Source organism: Strigops habroptila, chromosome Z (genome assembly GCF_004027225.2).
Source record: "Strigops habroptila isolate Jane chromosome Z, bStrHab1.2.pri, whole genome shotgun sequence".
NCBI lineage: Eukaryota > Metazoa > Chordata > Aves > Psittaciformes > Psittacidae > Strigops > Strigops habroptila.
Window position 1 is genome coordinate 30,634,954 of NC_044302.2, and position 18,180 is coordinate 30,653,133.

Consider the following 18,180-nt stretch of genomic DNA (forward strand, 5'->3'; position numbering starts at 1 on the left):
TGCCGGTCCTCAGCGGTCTCAGCACAGGACATTCACAGGATCACAGACTGGTTTGGGCTGGCAGAGACCTTAAAGCTCATCCAGTTCCAGCCCCCTGCCACAGGCAGGGACACCTCCACTAGACCAGATTGCTCCAAGCCCCATCCAACCTGGCCTTGAACACTGCCAGGGAGGGGGCAGCCACAGCTTCTCTGGGCAACCTGTGCCAGGGCCTCACCACCTTCACAGGGAAGAACTTCTGCTTAAGAGCTCATCTCAATCTCCCCTCTATCAGGTTAAAGCCATTCCCCTTGTCCTGTCCCTACAGGCCCTTGTCCAAAGCCCCTCTCCAGCTTTCTTGTAGCCCCTTTAGTCACTGGAGCTGTTTTAAGGTCTCCCCCCAGTCTTCTCCAGGCTGAATAATATCCTTCCACAACATCCTTCTTTCTTTTAAAAAAAAAAATAAATTTATTGCCAGAGATGGCTATATAGAGATCACCAGGGTTTCATCTGCTTTTCCACGTGAATCATTTTCCTCACACTGTGTAGTCTCAGAGGGCCAGGAGTGTGATTTTTGAAGCATTTTTACTGGATTTTCACAGGTTTTTGAACTGGCAACTGAGGAAACACTGCTTTCAGAACAAAGGTTTTGGCAGCAGGCGTGTTCGGGGCCTGATGACTTCCGTACATTGTACTGACGACTGCACAGCAGCCCATTTCCTGTATCCTGTTCCAAATCATCTTCTCTCGCCTCAATTGCTCGCGCTAGCATGTAGCTAACCTTTCTTTGGTGAGCCAGAGCCTCCTCTTTGTCATTTACCTGAGTATTTATTTAAAAGAGGAAGAAAGTAGTTTATAAGCTAAGAAAAAAGCATTTTGTGTAAAATGACAGTTAGATTTGCTCCCCAAAGGACTCATGATGAATAGTTTAACAGAACACTAACCAGATCTATTAACATCTTCAGGATTTCATGAGGATTGTCCAGCTCTTCAACTTTCTTGCCATCCGCCTCTGATGAGAGCAGGCTGGATAGTTTTTGTCCCAGACTGTTCTTGTTACCTTGTAACTTGATGCACCCTAAGGAAAATAGAAGTACACAAACTGTGGAATTACTGAGGCAGATAAAAACTTCCTCAAGAACTGTGTAAAACTGGATCCTGAATAATCTCCTCTTAAAGGGTAATGCAGTCTACAGCTTCTCTCATTATGTGTATGTAAAAAAATATACATATATATTCTTTGACATAAGCTGTTCAAGAGATTCTAAGATTTCTAAAAAGATTAAAATACACGAAATTTGTGAAATGTATGTATCGGTATATAGAGCTTGGAAACAATGATGTCAGTACTCAAGGTGTGTGCTGTTTTAGTATTACAACCCAAGGCTGCTCAAGGAATCTAGGCTGAGGAAACTGGGGTGTTTAGTCTGAAGAGAAGGCTCAGGGGGGACCTTATCACTCTCTACAACTACCTGAAAGGAGGATGGAGCCAGGAGGTGGCTGGTCTCTGCTCCCAAGGAACAAGGGATAGGACAAGAGGAAACGGCCTCAAGCTGCACCAGAGGAGGTTCAGACTGGATATTAGGGACAATTTCTTCCCCAAAAGGGTGGTCAGGCATTGGAACAGGCTGCCCAGGGCAGTGGTGGAATCACCGTCCCTGGAAGTGTTCACAAACTGCGTAGACGAGGCCCTCAGTGACACGGCTCAGTGGTGGCCTTGCCAGTGCTGGGGAACGGCTGGACTTGATCATCTTGAAGGTCTTCTCCAAACCTGGTTGATTCTTGTGATTCTATGATTCTAAGACCCACCTCAAAGCAAGGCATGTCCAGGTCAATGGCTAAGACAAATATATCTTGAAGTGGCATTCCTAAATTCTGCTACGGTTTTGACCATAACATAAGCACTTAAGTACTTCTCTTTATCCTTTATCTTAAAGAAAAGGATCATTGGAATTCTTCCTCTTTTACAAAGGGCTTTGTAACTCACTTTGTAACACATGAAGTGTAAGAGTAACAATAAAACCTAATGTAGACACACATAGAATCATAGAATAGTCAGGGTTGAAAAGGACCTTAAGATCATCTAGTTCCAACCCCCCTGTCATGGGCAAGGACACTTCACACTAGACCATGTCGCCCAAGGCTCCGTCCAGCCTGACCTTGAACACTGCCAGGGATGGAGCATTCACAACTTCTTTGGGCAACCTGTTCCAGTGCCTCACCACCCTCACAGTAAAGAACTTCTTCCTGATATCTAATCTAAACTTCCCCTGTTTAAGTTTGAACCCATTACCCCTTGTCCTATCACTACAGTCCCTGATGAAGAGTCCCTCCCCAGCATCCTTGTAGGCCCCCTTCAGATACTGGAAGGCTGCTATGAGGTCTCCACGCAGCTTCTCTTCTCCAGGCTGAACAGCCCCAACTTTCTCAACCTGTCTTCATACGGGAGGTGCTCCAGCCCCCTGATCATCCTCGTGGCCCTCCTCTGGAGTTGCTCCAACAGCCCCATGTCCTTCTTATATTGGGGACACCATAACTGTACTCCAAGTGCGTGCATAATAAAAACCTAAAAATGTCTCAAAAACCAGAAAAAAACCCAACCCCGACTATTTAGTATGTCAGTGAAAGCTCAGTATATATATAAAAAAATAAAATTTTTATATATATATAAATATATATATAATTTTTTATTGCATTTCTCCTCCTTCTCTAACTCCTACATAGAGCTCGCTTAAAACAAAAACAAACAAAAAACACAAAACCCCAGCAAGTTAAATCATAGAATCACAGAATTAACTAGGTTGGAAAAGGCCTTTAAGATCATCAACAAGCCCAACTACCAAGTTGTTGACAGCATCTAAAACGGTCAGTCTAAACTTGCCAGATGTTATCTTTTTTGTGCTGTTCTCATAATAAACATCTTTAATATCCGGAATGTTACTGTCATCCTAGACTACAGTTTATTTATTCCAGCAGGTTTTTCATCATGCTGGAATAAATCAGGTAGTACAGTTCATGAAAGTGTAATAAAAAAAGGTAACATTAAAAGCCTAGACTGGTAGCTACAATGTAGTATTCATATATTCCACTTACACACAGATACTCTACATTACACATGCAAAACTTCCAGTAGAAAATCCTCAATGACATGACACGCTATTTAACGTATTTACAGTTTTGACATAACTTTGTTCCTTTTTTTCCTCAACTCTTCATAAACCTCAGTCAGCAATTAAACCACAGCCATACATCTAGTACAGTAAGAAAGTCTGTTTGTGCCACTTGTCAGCTAACTTCTTCTGCAGTCAACCATTACAGATACATGGCATGTCCAGTTACCATCATCTTTCAGACGTCTCCAGTTTATAAATCTTGTTTCCTTCTTAATCTTTATCACTTCTGCAAGCCTCAGGGCTTGATCCTTCCTCTGCATTAGCTGCTGCTCAAATGCAATTCTGAAGGCATCTGCCATTATATAAGCTTCATCTTTACTCTTCTTCAGCTTTTCACCCTGTTTTTAATTCAGTGAAAATTTAAGGTGTATTAAGCAATTTGGCAGCAAGAGCAGATTTAAAATTTATATGAGGAGGCAGACTGAAACCATCAACACAGGCAACTTTTAAATAAGTATAATCAAAGAAGTAGTAGAAACCAAAGAAAGTGCTTCCTTGTCATGTTAAGAAATAGATTTTGAAAAGTGTATTGAAGTTCTTACTCTTCTATGCACGTATACACCACCACCCATCTACACAGACAAGCTGCCAGCAATGACTATTTATCTCTGGACATGCAGAAGAGCTTGAGGAGGGCATTAACGTCCCATGCCAACTGCAAATTCTATGTCAGGGGTAATAATAACCTTGGTACAAAAGGGACATGATAATACTTATTTTCAAAACAAGTAAGTCAACTGGAACTTCTGCAGTGGGACCACGAGAATGGTTACCACATCTGTAGAGTCAAATATGAATTAAAAGAAAAATTCTAAAACTTAAATAGAAGTCCACTGTATTAATTTAAGAGCTTGAAAATCACGTTATTGATTGAAGTGATGCAAATACATAGTTTTCAGCCAGACCAGCTTCCTGACCTAGCTGGGTGAGCAGGCTGGTGAGTGCTGATGTCAGTGCAGGGGAGGGGTAGAATGCACTGCCAGGAAGGAAGGGAAAGGATCAGTGGTAGTCCACGCTCACGCTGGGTATACACTTATGGAGTGCATACATTTAGAGTGTTCTTTCCTCTTTTTTTTGAATAAAAATACGAGTGGAAGGAAAAAGAATGAGAAAAAGAATTATTATTATTTTTTTTTTTACTAGTAAGGCTGATTAATACTGTAATTACAACTTTGTATCAGCAAAAGTTAGAGCATTACAAGCATTACAAACAAACTCTAGATTAATTCTGAGATGTATTCTTGGTTTAAAACACATTAGTTTGTGTAAGCTGCAGAGAGCGTTTCTGCTTTACTTGGTTTTGAGCACAAGCACGCCTCTGCATGTTCACATTTAAGCCAAGCAGCGTTACCTCTTGCTTGAGATGTAGAAGTTGCTTTCGTGTTACAGCTGCCATTTTAGCACAGGGACAAGGCTGTGCCCCAGAAGCACTGCAGGTGCAGGCTCCAAGAACTGCCAGCTGAAAATCCAAACCAAACCACCAGTTAAATATCTAACTGCACACACAACACAATCCAAGACATTCCAGATGACTAGCAAAAAAACATCCTGAAACTACAAAGGGAGTGTAAGAGTCAGGGGAAGCAAGCTGCAAAAGATTTAGGTGTGATTGCTTTTGACTCACAATGACACATGTGAAATGTGTCTTTTCAGCAAGATAGCCTAAAGGCAAAACCTATCAGCCTCTGTATGCTATTCCCTGAAGACTTAATTAGATTTCCCCCCCCCCCCAATAAAGTAAATCACTAAGCAAGGGGATTAAGATTTAAGGAGTTAGGAAATAAAAAGTAAGCATGCTAGCTTGTGAAAAGTAGCCTCATGCTCCTTCTTTCTACTCTTTCTTTGCAAGATAGTCCACAAATTAGAAAGTTGATTAACAGGCAAGGGCATACTCTTATTAGATAAAAATAGGTCCAAAGAAACAGTTAAATAATCAGTAGGCAAAAATTATCTATGTATTTTGAATATAAACATATCTCTGAACCAGCCATTTTGAAAAACATCTAAGTTATACTTACTTCAAGACCTGTAAAATCTGTAATGTCACTTTTATTCAAGGACATGTTTTCCTGAACAATCTTCTGTTGTTTCACATCTAGCATGGCAAGAAATTCCAAGCACTGCTGATTCAGCACTATGAATTAAAATAAGAAAAGTGATTACAAAGTCTGCTGCTCTGATTTCTTAGCTTCTGAGTTTAACTACACAGAAATTAAACAGTTCTATAAAGCATAAGTTTGGGAATATGACAAGACTATGTAGATCTGGAAACTCAGATCCCAGTTGTGTTTTCCCAGGCCACTGAGATAAGATAGATATACTTCCTTCATACCTGATCTACTTTTTAAGATATGCATACCTAACTTCTCCTGTCATTTATTTTTTAAGAGAAAAAAAAAAAACAACCAACCCCAAACACAACTTTTCCATTGAAAGAGGGCTTCTGCATACCCACTAAAATCATCTGCCACAAAGAAACTTATCCCAACAGAAAGCTTCCTTCATAGCTAAATTCTGCATTATTCCTGAGAAACAGTATATTAAGAGGAATAGCTGTTGGTGGCTTACTTGCATTTTCAGCTTTAAAAGTTTTAACTTCTTCTGTTCTCATTTTCAATGCTTCCTTAAGAGCTGCATTTTCACAATATATCCTGCCGAAGTTAGAAAAAGGATGTATTATCTTTTAAAATATTTCAGATTAGGATTACAGGGAAGAGTGAAATAAAAAAATAAAACTGGAAAGAGCTGAGTGTCCAGTTTGACAAGATATTATCCATGCTCCATTATACAAGTTGTTTTCTCACTTTTAATACTTTTTATTGAGAAAAATTGTAAAATTTTCGCATAACAATACGTGTACCAATAATAAGTAGTATGTGATCCAAATCTGCTAGCCAGGGGCCAGTATCCAACCTGACACTACTCCTAACCAACCTGTGTAGGCTTTATGTAGGCTTGGTCTGACCGGCACTGACCCAAGGGTAAGGAAGCAGGCTTTGCCAGTCTAGCTCCTCGTTTTCCATGGCTGCATGTGGTGCCACAGAGAGCAAAACCAGGAATCTCTGCACTCATAGAGAGCGTTTCTCTTGCAACCCAGATAGCATGGGCTGTTCAAACAGGTTTGCCTTGTTCCTGAAACCACACCCTCACACGAGCAATTTAAATGTGTCCAAGTACATTTGAGTGAATGTTTAAAAAAGAAAATTAAAAAAAAAGATCATTCAGCAACTTCAGATTTTAACAAGAGGTGAGTTCAAGTATCAGTACCATTAGAATCTCAAAGAAATTTGTAATTATGAAGCTCTGAAACACTTGAAATTTCTTTACTTCCTTGAAACAACAAAATTGTTATTGGCCATGTGACAAAAGGCCTTTGGTCTGAATTTTATAAAGTAAACTTCCTGTAGGCTGAATACTGTTCTCAGGAACAGCTGTTCTGCCAAGTGTTGCAACCTTAGAGCATTCAATATGCATTTATAACATGTTTTTCCTTGACGTATTGAAGTATTTCTTTCTTGAATAGAAAAGAGGCAATCTGCTCTGTTCTTGTGCGACCCACTTGCTATACTGTGTGCAGTTCTGGTGTCCCCAACATAAGAAGGACACGGGGCTGTTGGAGCAAGTCCAGGGGAGGGCCACGAGGATGATCAGGGGGTTGGAGCACCTCCTGTAGGAAGACAGGTTGAGAAAGTTGGGGCTGTTCAGGCTGGAGAAGAGAAGCTGCGTGGAGACCTCATAGCAGCCTTCCAGTATCTGAAGGGGGCCTACAAGGATGCTGGGGAGGGACTCTTCATTAGGGACTGTAGCGATAGGACAAGGGGTGATGGGTTTAAACTTAAACAGGGGCAGTTCAGATTAGATATCAGGAAGAAGTTCTTTACTGTGAGGGTGGAGAGGCACTGGAACAGGTTGCCCAAAGAAGTTGTGAATGCTCCATCCCTGGCAGTGTTCAAGGTCAGGCTGGACGGAGCCTTGGGCGACATGGTCTAGTGTGAGGTGTCCTTGCCCATGACAGGGGGGTTAGATCTATATGATCTTAAGATCCTTTCCAACCCAAAACATTCTATGATTGTATGATTTATTTGGTGCATCTCTTCCGCTGTCTCATAAATGCAGCATACTGCAAATTCATGGTTTTGTTTAAATACTAGCCTGAATTATTTCACTTGAATAAATGAAGGGAATACACATTCTTCTAACCCTGTTGTCTTGATTTCTGACATCTATATCAGAAAACCTTTTTGCAAAGCAGACTGAGCTTTTGGCTTGCCGTTTGCTGAAGCCACATCTGTAGTTTCCAACAGTTAATGCTAGTTTTTGTTGCTCTAACCTACCTGGCTACACTTCCAAACTCCTAAGTCAGGAAAGCCAAGGGGTTTTTCACAAAGTATCCCTCAATTAATTAATTAAGTAATTAAGGTAACAGGTGAACAAGATCAAATATGTTAACAAAACTCCTCTTTCAAATGAATAGTTTGTAAACTTTTGGCTTATTCTTTGATTCAAAGTTTGAAGAAAAAAAAAAAAATTCTGATGGGTAGACTTCAGAGATATCATTCCTACATTTAAATAAGGGAGCCTACTGGTCGCTTTTTTCAAGGTGTTTTGCTGCATTATTAGTTTAGTGCTTCTGGCATCTTCTGCTTGCCTTAACCTGCTGCCTATCCAGAGCAAATCTTATTTACACAAAGACCCAGTTGATTATCCTCTCTCAAAAGCATTCCATTTTACCTGTATGTGTGCTCACACCTTCAATGCAAGAAAATAAAGCAATGATTAACCAGCAAACGATATTTCCACATGCATGCACATACCTCATTTACATTGAAAGCAAAGAACAGTCTGGCTCCAGCTGGCTAGCGTGATAACGTAATAGGATGAAATGAAAACTCAGTCAAGCAAAGCTAGAAGTTTCAATTGAAATATACAAATGTGGCTAGCATGAAAATTAAACAAATATTCCCAAATCTGGAAGGAAATTAGGAAAATACCAAAAACCCAGAAAATCCAGTGAAGCAAAATTGAAACACAGGAAAGACATACAGCATTCAATGCAATTAAAAGAACTCAAAAAAATACACAGTGTAAGTCAAATACCTGTCATATTTTTCTGTCCATGTGTCTTCTATGTTTTTCAATCGATCCTGATCAAATTCAATTTCCCATTGCAAAATATTTATTTCCTGTGGAAACAAATCTGCAGCAGCTTATTATAAGCCTCCTATTGAAAGAAAGAAGAGGAACTGCTGGTGCTGAGATTAGCACTGGCAGAAATGTAGGTGACCAATGATGATGACAATCTATGATACTGCTAAAAATACATTTGATGCCAGACACCAGAAAGTTTCTGCATCACTGATCTGTGGATTCCAGACAGTGTTGCATCAACTGATGCTTGTAGTGGCTTATGAGAAAAACAAACCCACACTGCCATGTTGCCCTGCCCACTTACTGTTCTGTGGAAAGGTCACACAGGAAGAGAAACAAAGCATAGAAATTAGTTTAACGAGATAGCTCACTGCCACCTTCCTCCTCCTCCTCCCTATCTTCCCTATGAAAATTGGGCACCCATTTCTTAGATTTATTGGGAAGTTCCAGCTTAATAACTAAGAAATAGTGCAACTCACTATGAATGATTGTGAAACTCACAAAGACCAACAGAAAAAGCTCTCATTACTTTCAGATATTATTTGTACACACTACATATAGAATCAAGACATCTAAATCAAAAGAGTGATACATTAACATTTTCCCTTTCTACTAAAAAGGAATAATACTTAAAAAAAACCCAAACCTGAACGAACGGCAGATTTGTACTGATTTTAATAAACAGTCTGATAACCTGATATTAATAGCAATGAATTCTGTGTTCTTGCAGAGGTGTGAAGGAAACATGCACCCTTACCTTTTCTAAAGTTCTCTTTTCTTCCTCAGTCTTCTGAAGCATTGCTTTCGTGTGACTAGTGGCTTTATCAAATACTGCCTAAAAAAACAAAACAAAAAAATTAAAGCACAAGCCTTTCAAATACTGTAATTAAGTTTAGTTAATTTGGCTTTAGACAAATTTTCAGTTTTACACCATGAGAAGTTCAAACTCACAGTTAAAAAAGGAGTGTGCAGGATTACAAACACTAGCAACTTACTTGTAAGTCCAGCAGGTTCTAATTTCAAGTCACATAAATGCTACGTTGCATTAACAAACTTGGGTTTCAATCCCATAATCTTTTCTATTGGAAAATGTAGCATTCATTTAAGATGACATCATTATGTCTTCCTTAGGGCTCATCCACAAAATCGGCTCTTAAAAAACTTGGTTACAACATACCTAGACTTTGATCCAGGTGTAACTTACTATGAACGTCTGAGAGTAGAAACTGTAAACTATAAATGGGTTATGCAAGCAGGCTAGAAAACAGGAATCGATTTCAACATAACCCATTGTGATAATGAGTAAAAGTATTACAATCTGTGGACAAAAGACTGACCTAACATTTAATATATACTGTCCTCTAAGACAATGAATGGAGCAGTCAACTGAAAATATCTGTGCTTTGCAGCAGAAATTCAAGCACCGGCAAAACGTATAATTTAAAGGTCTGGAGAGAAATCCTTCTTCTTTTAACTTAAATAAAACCTCAAAGAACCTCAAAGATAAGAATAGAGAATTGCTACAACAGTAAAATCTTCTTCAATAAACACAATAGTTCCATGAAGTAACAGTAGCAAGTCGTAGAAGCCAAGCGTGTAGACACTTGCAGACTCAATGCTTTAAAGTAAAGTTCTGGGAAATACAGGTTCATGGGGGTTTGATAAGGAACAGCAGGAAGATTTCTTCTGGTTTTCTTCCTTTACCATTAATGATGTCTGAAGAACTCCTACCATGCTCTGCAGAATTCTTAGGGCTTCATCTTTTCCTTCAAGCTGTCTCTGAGACGCTTCAAGCTCAACTTTCAAAATGTCAACTTCCTGAAGCAAAACAAAATAGGTACACTGACTAAAACCCAAGGTAATCCTATTAAAACTCATAAATGTAAAGAAGGCAATGTAAATTTGTCCTCTTCGAAAAAGAGTTGTCTGTTTCTACGCTGTCTGATTCTTTCCGGACAAGTAGCTTGCTCACAATGAAGAAATGTTAACAGTGCATGCTAGCACCAAATCCTTGAAGAATACTTGTAAATATTATTCTTTCTGTTCTCTTCCAGGGTATTTGGAAAATAAACCACTGCAGTTTTGCCTTGCTAAAGCAGCTGTATGTATCAGCATAGGTCCTGAGCTTTAAAATAAGGAAGCAGAACAGAGTACAATTTTCTTATATATGCAGTAGCAAATACTACAAATATATACTAAAATATAAATGCTCTATTAATATGACATACCCTAAATATATTATACAAAATATCTATACTCTATAGTGTGAATATCGTGTTACGACTGTTAGATTAAAATCACTACTTGTCCAGAACAAAACAACAACCACACAGATTCCTGCTCCAGGTACCTCCCAATCGTATCTTCATGCAACATTCCCCCCTTTAGCAGAAACTACTTTTTTTAGTTTCCAAGAATTAAAAGAAAATTTATTGCTTTGTATACTTATCTTTCCTTAACCCCTACTTAGGTCACTCAGTTGTTCACTTGTCATACAAAACTTTTTTTCATAGTTCTTTCAGGCCTGCAGCAACCGATACTGAAATTGTACCTCAGAGCAGTGGCATTTTATCAGTTTTGTCTAATTGAAAATGAGTAAGGTTCCTTGGCATTTTAACTTGCTGTGCACTGAAGGTTCTTCATGCTAAGAAAACTTGACAGTGACCTACCACAGGACATCCTGGGGTTAAAAAACACAGTACAGATGAAGTGGATACCCTTACAACTGAGATCACCATGCTCTTTTCTGCCCAGACAGATGCCAACACATCAACACATTTAACCATAGTAAAATTAAAATGTAGGATTTAACTACCTTTCAGTAAAAATCCAAATTAAAACCCCAAAGATTACTTTGTTTACACTGAAGATTTTCAGGCCCCAAAGCTTAATAAAGAAAAGAAAATCTGCTAGAAAAGCAGTACGATCCCTTTAATATTATCTACATCTCTACATCTTTCCAAATACTTTCCCCTCCCACCCCCCCAAAAAAAAAAAAAAAAAAAATCCTGGCATAAAATTGAATGAGGCTTCCAACTACTGCACTGGTTACAAGAACCTGAATCCATCCCTGACCCTGGATAGGCCAAGATCTTCAGCTAAACTAACACTTTGCTTTACTTTGCTGCTTTAAAAGGAAATGCAGATTTCAACAACAGCATACTCGGCACAGTTACGTACCTCTAGAGCCTCCTGAAGTTGTTGCTTTAGTTCTTCATTTGGCACTTCAGTATTAGATTCTGTAAGATTGGTAGGAGACACTGAGTGGTGAGATACTATAACATTTACAGAAGTTAACAGAAGAAAACATGAGAATTTGGTTTACCCTGAAAACAAATAACATTCAGAGGTATATTTTTTCTTCAGGAGCTAATTAAAAGACTTAAGAAATACATAAATACTAAGCTCAAACACACTGTTTCACAGTTAAAGAAGCGAAACAGGAAAAAAAAGTCAGTTATAAAGAGACCTAAAATAACGACAATTATTTTAGCATTTCATTAAAAAAAAAAACCAACCCAAAAACCAACCACAAAACTACCAAACAAAACCACCGCCAACCCACCAAACAAAAACACAAAACAGAACTACCATCTTGATTAAAAAAGACAATATTTCTTTTTTTAGATTCTCTTCAGATTGTAACTTTTAAACAACCACAGTCAACACAACAGCATCTAGCACTATTTAGAATTAACAGTAGTTTTCAAGATCAGAAGATGAAGTATGTTAGTGGAGTATCCCACAAGATCCAATATTCCTCTACACAAGAAGTTATCACTTAAACGAAGCATGTTAAGATGCAGCCTCCTACTAAATCCAAGTCAGGATGCATGTGGACTTTAGTCATGCTTTCATGGATGCTGCTGTTTCATAGACCTGGATCTAAGACAAGTATCACACAAAGACCAGCATAAGGGCAGTGAAGCCAACAGGAATTACACTGTTTTCCTGACATCTTTGCACAGAAGATGCTGAAACCAATGAAGAATAATTACATGACTTAGCTTACTGTGGTGTTTGGAGACGATAATGGGGACTTGTTTTAAAGAAGAGAAATAAGCAAGTTATACAGAAATACTTAGGTCAAAATACTAAAAATGGCTACAAATGTAAGGGAGAGCAACTGACATGTAATGTACAGCACTGCCTAAATTTGATTATATCTACAGCAGTGTTACCTTCACCAAAAAAGGTAAAAAGAATGCCAACACCAGAGAACTGAGATGTGCAGATTCCAAAACCAACTTCTTAACCCCAAAAATATGCCAATAGCAAATGACATTTTGAATATTTAGCCATAAGCTTTCACAGGATCATAGAATCACAGACCGGTTTAGATTGGAAGGGACCTTAAAGCTCATTCAGTTCCAAGCCCTTGCCATGGTCAGGTCAAGTTGCTCCAAGCCCTGTCCAACCTAGCCTTGAACAGTGCCAGTGATGGGCAGCCACAGCTTCTCTGGGCCACCTGTTCCAATCATAGAACCTCTAGGAAAACACACTTAAACCAGCAACCCAAGGAAGTCCATTCAATTTCCTATCTACATTCAGAGAAAACCAATGCTGTCCCCCACTACAGGATGCTCTTTTCTAAACATCACTTTCAAAAGCAAAACTAAACACTTTAAAAGGGGTCATTTTACACAAAAAGGGCCACAGCCTCACTCACTGAAAAGCAATTCTGCTGTCAAATGTTTTGGAAGGAAGGCGTATGCACAGAGACTACTCTGCCTCTCCTACTGCGACACTAACAGCAGACTTAGGGGCTGCACCAACCACCCTGTGAGGCTGCAGCGGATCCCAGCAGGCATGAAATGCCTTGGAATCCTGTAGAGCTCTCCCAAGTGTCTGGCACGCACTTTGACTTGAACTTGTGGACACCTTGTGAAGCAAATGACCTGCTTAGTTTTGCTAACAGGGATTTTTCTCATGGTAAATAATAAACACCTAAATTACTCTTACCACAGCTATGCTGTCGTGTGGAACTAGTAACAGGCTTTTTGGATGATCCACTGTAAAAACTGTTTTGTTTTGAGCCAGGAAGAGCTGCAGCATCACCTTCTTCCACTCTCTTTGCTGACAAGAGAGAATGACAAGCCTTTCCAGATACCTTCCTAGATTTAAATGAATAGCAGTTCTGTAAATTTTCCCCTTCATAAACACCTCCAGGTCTTCTCCCGAGGCCATTTCCCAAGTCTCCACAGGCCATGTCATCCACTTCTGCTTCCTCCATCTTCTCCTCCAGAGTTTTGGTTGTCGTCTTGTTTTCTGACGTAGAGCACTTCACTTAAGGGCAATGTGAAGAGCACCTCCCGCAAAACACGGATTTTATCTAGAAAAAACAGGAAAACTCGGTAATGAAAGCAGCAGAACAACATAAAAGTGAAAAAAATCTGAAGGTGTTGGTGCGCAGCCGCTCCCGAGGCGGGTTCCGGCTGCCGGAAAACACGGCTCCAGCCGCGCCGTGAAGCTTTAAAGCCGTGGGACCGCCCATGGGGAGCGGGTGAGGGTGGAACCTCTTCGGCGCGTTCCTGTCTCCGTCCTCCCCGGGGCCCGGAGCTCCCGGCCCGTCCTGGCGCTGCCGGTATCGCCCCGGGGCGGGCCGAAACCTTGGGAGCTGCCCCGGCGGGAGCTGGAGGTGGTGTGGAGGCAAGCGGAGGTGTTACCAGTCAATGAGTAAGTCAGGTGTAAAGGACTATGTGCGTGAAAGCTTGAAAAGCTTGAGTTTGGAATGACGATGTTCCCTTACCAGCTCACAGACGTTGAGAAGAGGTAGAAGACTGATGCATGAACCATCTAGATCACAAGAAGAGGAAAAACTAACTTCAGAAAGATTAGGAAGGAACCCAGGGTCGAAAACAGAGAAGCAGCTTTGAAAAGTGAAGCACGACAGAAAGTAACAGTGTCCCTAAAGGAACTTGGTTCATTATGGAGGGCTGGAGCATGGAGACAGGCTGAGAGAGCTGGGCTTGTTCAGCCTGGAGAAGGATCCACGGAGACCTTAGAGCAGCTCCAGTGCCTAAAGGGGCTACAAGAAACCTGGAGAGGGGCTTTTGACAAGGGCCTGTAGGCACAGGACAAGGGGAATGGCTTTAACCTGACAGAGGGGAGACTGAGATGAGCTCTGAGGCAGAAGTTCTTCCCTGTGAGGGTGGTGAGGCGCTGGCACAGGGTGCCCAGAGAAGCTGTGGCTGCCCCATCCCTGGCAGTGCTCAAGGCCAGGCTGGACGGGGCTTGGAGCAACCTGGTCTAGTGGAAGGTGTCCCTGCCTGTGGCAGGGGGCTGGAACTGGGTGAGCTTTAAGGTCCCTTCCAATCCAAACCACTCTGTGATTCTATGATTATAATCCTAGAAATCACACCCCCTCAGGTAAGACACCCTTGCCCACAGAGACCCTCGCTCACAGAACATGCATGTGCTGTGTCCTTAAACAGAGAGAATGCAAGAGCAAATAGTTGGAGATACAGGCTGTTACCTACACAGAAAACACCAGTTATCACCATTTGAAATGTCTTACAGTGGATAGCTGGCAGACTGAGGGTGTGCTGACTTTGTCGACCTGCCCCCCAGCACCTATCTCTGTGGAAATATGAATTAAACAATATCTTGACTGCTTGAGATCAGCTTTTTGCACTCCAGGTGAACAAGCCCACATTTTGACAACAGAGGGAGTGGTGGTTGTGCTGTGGAAGGTCTTCGACAACAGAGGGAGTGGTGGTTGTGCTGTGGAAGGTCTGTACTTCACCTACAGCTTCTCCCCCAACCCAACAGCATTTAGAAACATGACTTTACTGCACAGGATGTGGCCGTTCAAAGCACACTTAGAAATTGGTGTTGTCCAGGGCACCTCCGTGCTGGAGATCACCTTTCACCTGGTCTCACAGTACCCCTGAAAGCAGCACATGCTACAACATTTGGTCGCAGTTCTGCAAGGAAAATCCACATTTTTCACCGTTTCAGTTTACATGAGTGTCAAATTACTGATGTGGTATTCCTCTGTAAGTCTCGCAAAAAAAACCAAACAAAACTCTCTACCAAATTTGGAATAAAAATAGAATCTTCAACATGTAACCACAGGACTCTTTACCACAGAAATTTTCAAGGTAGTTAGAGTTTTATTATCCAGACTCATGTATATAAAAAGTTTATTAGCAAGCACTTTCTACAGAATATTTCATGAGGCTTTACAATCCACATTATCAGTAAGAAAAGTTATTTCATGCTTTTCCAGGACCCAGGCTTTACAAGCACTGAGAACAGATAGCGGCCAGTATTTTACGTGTAACCATGTTTCGGATTGCAGCAGGTTTGTTATTCCTGCCAAGTATCTCCTTGATAAATTAACAATGATAAATACGATAGGGGTGGGTGATACAGAGAGAAAACAGAGAAATAAAACTTATTGTTTAATATTCCACTCCAGTGCAGATACAGCTGATGATTCCTTACAGCCTAAGTAGTTCCCAAAGCTTTGTGTCATGACTTTAAAATATCTCCCTTACCAAGTCACATCTCTTCCCTCCAAAACAAAGCACCCTCCTTAAACTTTATCATACACCCCTCACTCCACGTGAGCCTCCACATATTCAAGAATGCAGTAGAGTACAGCAGGTTTTAGTCTTAACAGTTCAGAAAGAGACACTTTTCAGGACACTGTTTCAGAAATCAAAATTTGGTATAAAGCTCCTCAACTGCCACCAGTTATCAGGACTTTACAGTTTTCTTGGGGATCCTGGTTGGGGGAGACTTGGTTTTAATTGCAAGCTCAAAGAAACTCGTAATTATTGAATCTAGTTCCTGCTACTAAGGCAACTGTGACTTTCATTCACTGCAGAATTTTCACTTTGTCAGTTCTCCTGTATGCCTCCCCCAGAGGCTGTATGCGTCCCCCTTCAGCCTTCTGAGCTTTCTTCTAGTCCCCAACCATACAAAATTACAATAAAATTAATTTTAATGTATCATACAAGCATTATGAGTGTCAATTATTAACACTCCTCACCCCCGGAAGAGATCCAGCAGAGTTCTTTTGCACCAAATGTCAATTGTTGTCCTTCATCCATTGCTCAATCCATTGCATAATCTGATCCAAATTTCTCTCCAAGTCTTCAGGAGTATTGCTGGGTAACTGGTGTACAATCTCCTCTCTATATGACAACAGAGCTTCCTCATAAAGTGTCTGAAAAATTTCACACTGAATGTTGTCTTGCAGCTTTTTCCCCTTGTACCCCCTTGAAAACAAGAACACCACCAAGAGACAGTCTTAGACATGCAGAGAACTCTGAAATATTCCATAAAGAATCAGTAATTTATACACTAAAAAAAATCTTTTGTGAGGTCACACAACAGTTCTTTGTCCTTATTTACTCTACTGACATACCTGCTTTCAAGTCTGTCATAGAGAAATGAATTTTCTGTACGAAGTACAAATACGATATGAAACCAACGTTCAGGGAAGAAATCACAGCCATGATAATCAACAATAACTCCACCCTCACTCATTTTGTCTTCTAGCTCATCTATTACCTACAAAAGAAACAGACAGGCAAGTTTACCTGAAATTACAGAAAGTCAAAATACAAGAATGATAGTTTTAGAAGTTGGGCTTACCCTGTCTTCATCCAAAATTGGACAGTCATACTCCTCATCAAAACCTTCATACAGTTCTCCTGCAGTAAAAAGAATTTGTGGAAGTTTGTGAAGTAACAGCAGTTATTAAAATTATTTATGCAGTTATGTTTATTTCAGGAGGATGCAAACAAACGACAGTGTTCAGATCAAGGAATACTTTGTTTGCAAATCCATACAAGGATAAGTTGTTACTTAATACAAAGTGTGCCATAGTCACATAAATGCTTTTTTACCTTATGCCACCAAAAGCGTTTCTGTTAAACCAAATTCATTGCCATTTCATTTAATATATAATGCATGCACTGCAAATTATACAAAGTAAAAATATCTAAAGTCCTTTGATGGATTATGTTGTTAATATGGCCTACCATCTTTTGCCATGTCGCCCACATTAACATAGGTCATCCCCGCTCTTGACGCCAGCTCTTTTCCAAGTGTGGTTTTCCCAACGCCCGGAGTACCTGAAGACACACCACCATGTAAAACAGTAAGAGAACAGCATGCAAGTCCTCTTCAAATAACCTTCTAAGGGGTCAAAAAGGAAGCTTTTTCAGTCAATGTTGGCAAGTTTGTATAAGAAAAAGGGGGCAAAACCCTGCATGACGAGGAAATACAAATAAGAGCAATGTCTGGAAATAAAAAAACCCCAAAGGACAGAACTATGAAGAAAAGTCTCACTTTGTGCAAAAGTTTTATTCTGATCAGGATGATCACAGAATCACAGACCGGTTTGGGTTGGAAGGGACCTTAAAGCTCACCCAGTTCCAGCCCCCTGCCACAGGCAGGGACACCTGCCACTAGACGAGGTTGCTCCAAGCCCCGTCCAACCTGGCCTTGAGCAACTGCCAGGGATGGGGCAGCCACAGCTTCTCTAGGCACCCTGTGCCAGCGCCTCACCACCCTCACAGGGAAGAACTTCTGCCTCAGAGCTCATCTCAGTCTCCCCTCTGTCAGCAAACCTTGTTTCATTTAAAGCCTGAACCTACAGGGGAAATCTCTAGTTTCCACTCAGCGCAGCCCGGCCCCGCAGGGACCTCACACCCCAGGCCACGGGTAAAGAGGGACGGGGGGGGTCCCTCCGCCAGGCCCGGCCAGCGCCCCGCCGCTCCCCCCGCCCGCGGCCGGTCCCGCCGCCGCGCACCCGTCAGCAGCACGTTGGGCCTCCTCATGGCCCCTCCGCGCCGATGGCGGGCGCCTAGGACACACGTGCGCGACGGCTTCGACGCCCGCTGATGGCGTCACCCGCTGTGCC

The 18,180-nt window shown here is 41.1% G+C and overlaps 2 protein-coding genes across 3 annotated transcripts; both read right to left on the minus strand.

Moving 5' to 3' along the window:
- Positions 1–423: 423 nt before the first annotated feature.
- CCDC125 (coiled-coil domain containing 125) lies at positions 424–13,907 on the minus strand. 2 transcript variants are annotated; one of them, XM_030511498.1, is made up of 12 exons: positions 13,464–13,906; positions 13,263–13,376; positions 11,481–11,539; positions 10,032–10,118; positions 9,058–9,135; positions 8,250–8,335; positions 5,721–5,803; positions 5,171–5,286; positions 4,504–4,611; positions 3,319–3,490; positions 924–1,057; positions 424–799 (listed from the first exon to the last, which is right to left on the minus strand). In XM_030511498.1, the coding sequence occupies exons 1-12, from the start codon at positions 13,531–13,533 to the stop codon at positions 464–466; spliced, it is 1,443 nt and encodes a 480-aa protein (XP_030367358.1). In that variant the 5' UTR covers positions 13,534–13,906; the 3' UTR covers positions 424–463. The 2 variants fall into 2 exon arrangements, with proteins under 2 accessions (XP_030367358.1, XP_030367357.1); XM_030511497.1 differs by having other exon boundaries at positions 13,263–13,907.
- Positions 13,908–15,395: 1,488 nt separating this feature from the next.
- Positions 15,396–18,177, minus strand: AK6 (adenylate kinase 6). The gene is made up of 5 exons (XM_030511499.2): positions 18,070–18,177; positions 17,297–17,389; positions 16,908–16,966; positions 16,678–16,823; positions 15,396–16,528 (listed from the first exon to the last, which is right to left on the minus strand). The coding sequence occupies exons 1-5, from the start codon at positions 18,095–18,097 to the stop codon at positions 16,339–16,341; spliced, it is 516 nt and encodes a 171-aa protein (XP_030367359.1). The 5' UTR covers positions 18,098–18,177; the 3' UTR covers positions 15,396–16,338.
- Between the last annotated feature and the right edge of the window lie 3 nt (positions 18,178–18,180).

Bases quoted from the DNA above. Each gene is read 5' to 3' on its own strand.
- CCDC125 (XM_030511497.1), bottom strand. From the start codon at position 13,533: ATGGAGGAAGCAGAAGTGGATGACATGGCCTGTGGAGACTTGGGAAAT. The intron at 5,287-5,720 runs GTAAGCCACCAA...TTTAATTCATAG, and splicing joins TTTTAAAGCTGAAAATGCAA to TGCTGAATCAGCAGTGCTTG. The intron at 3,491-4,503 runs GTAACGCTGCTT...AATTAAAAACAG, and splicing joins TTCTACATCTCAAGCAAGAG to GGTGAAAAGCTGAAGAAGAG.
- AK6 (XM_030511499.2), bottom strand. From the start codon at position 18,097: ATGAGGAGGCCCAACGTGCTGCTGACGG. The intron at 17,390-18,069 runs GTGCGCGGCGGC...GTGTGTCTTCAG, and splicing joins GCCCAACGTGCTGCTGACGG to GTACTCCGGGCGTTGGGAAA. The intron at 16,967-17,296 runs GTAGGCCATATT...TTTTTACTGCAG, and splicing joins GGGCGACATGGCAAAAGATG to GAGAACTGTATGAAGGTTTT.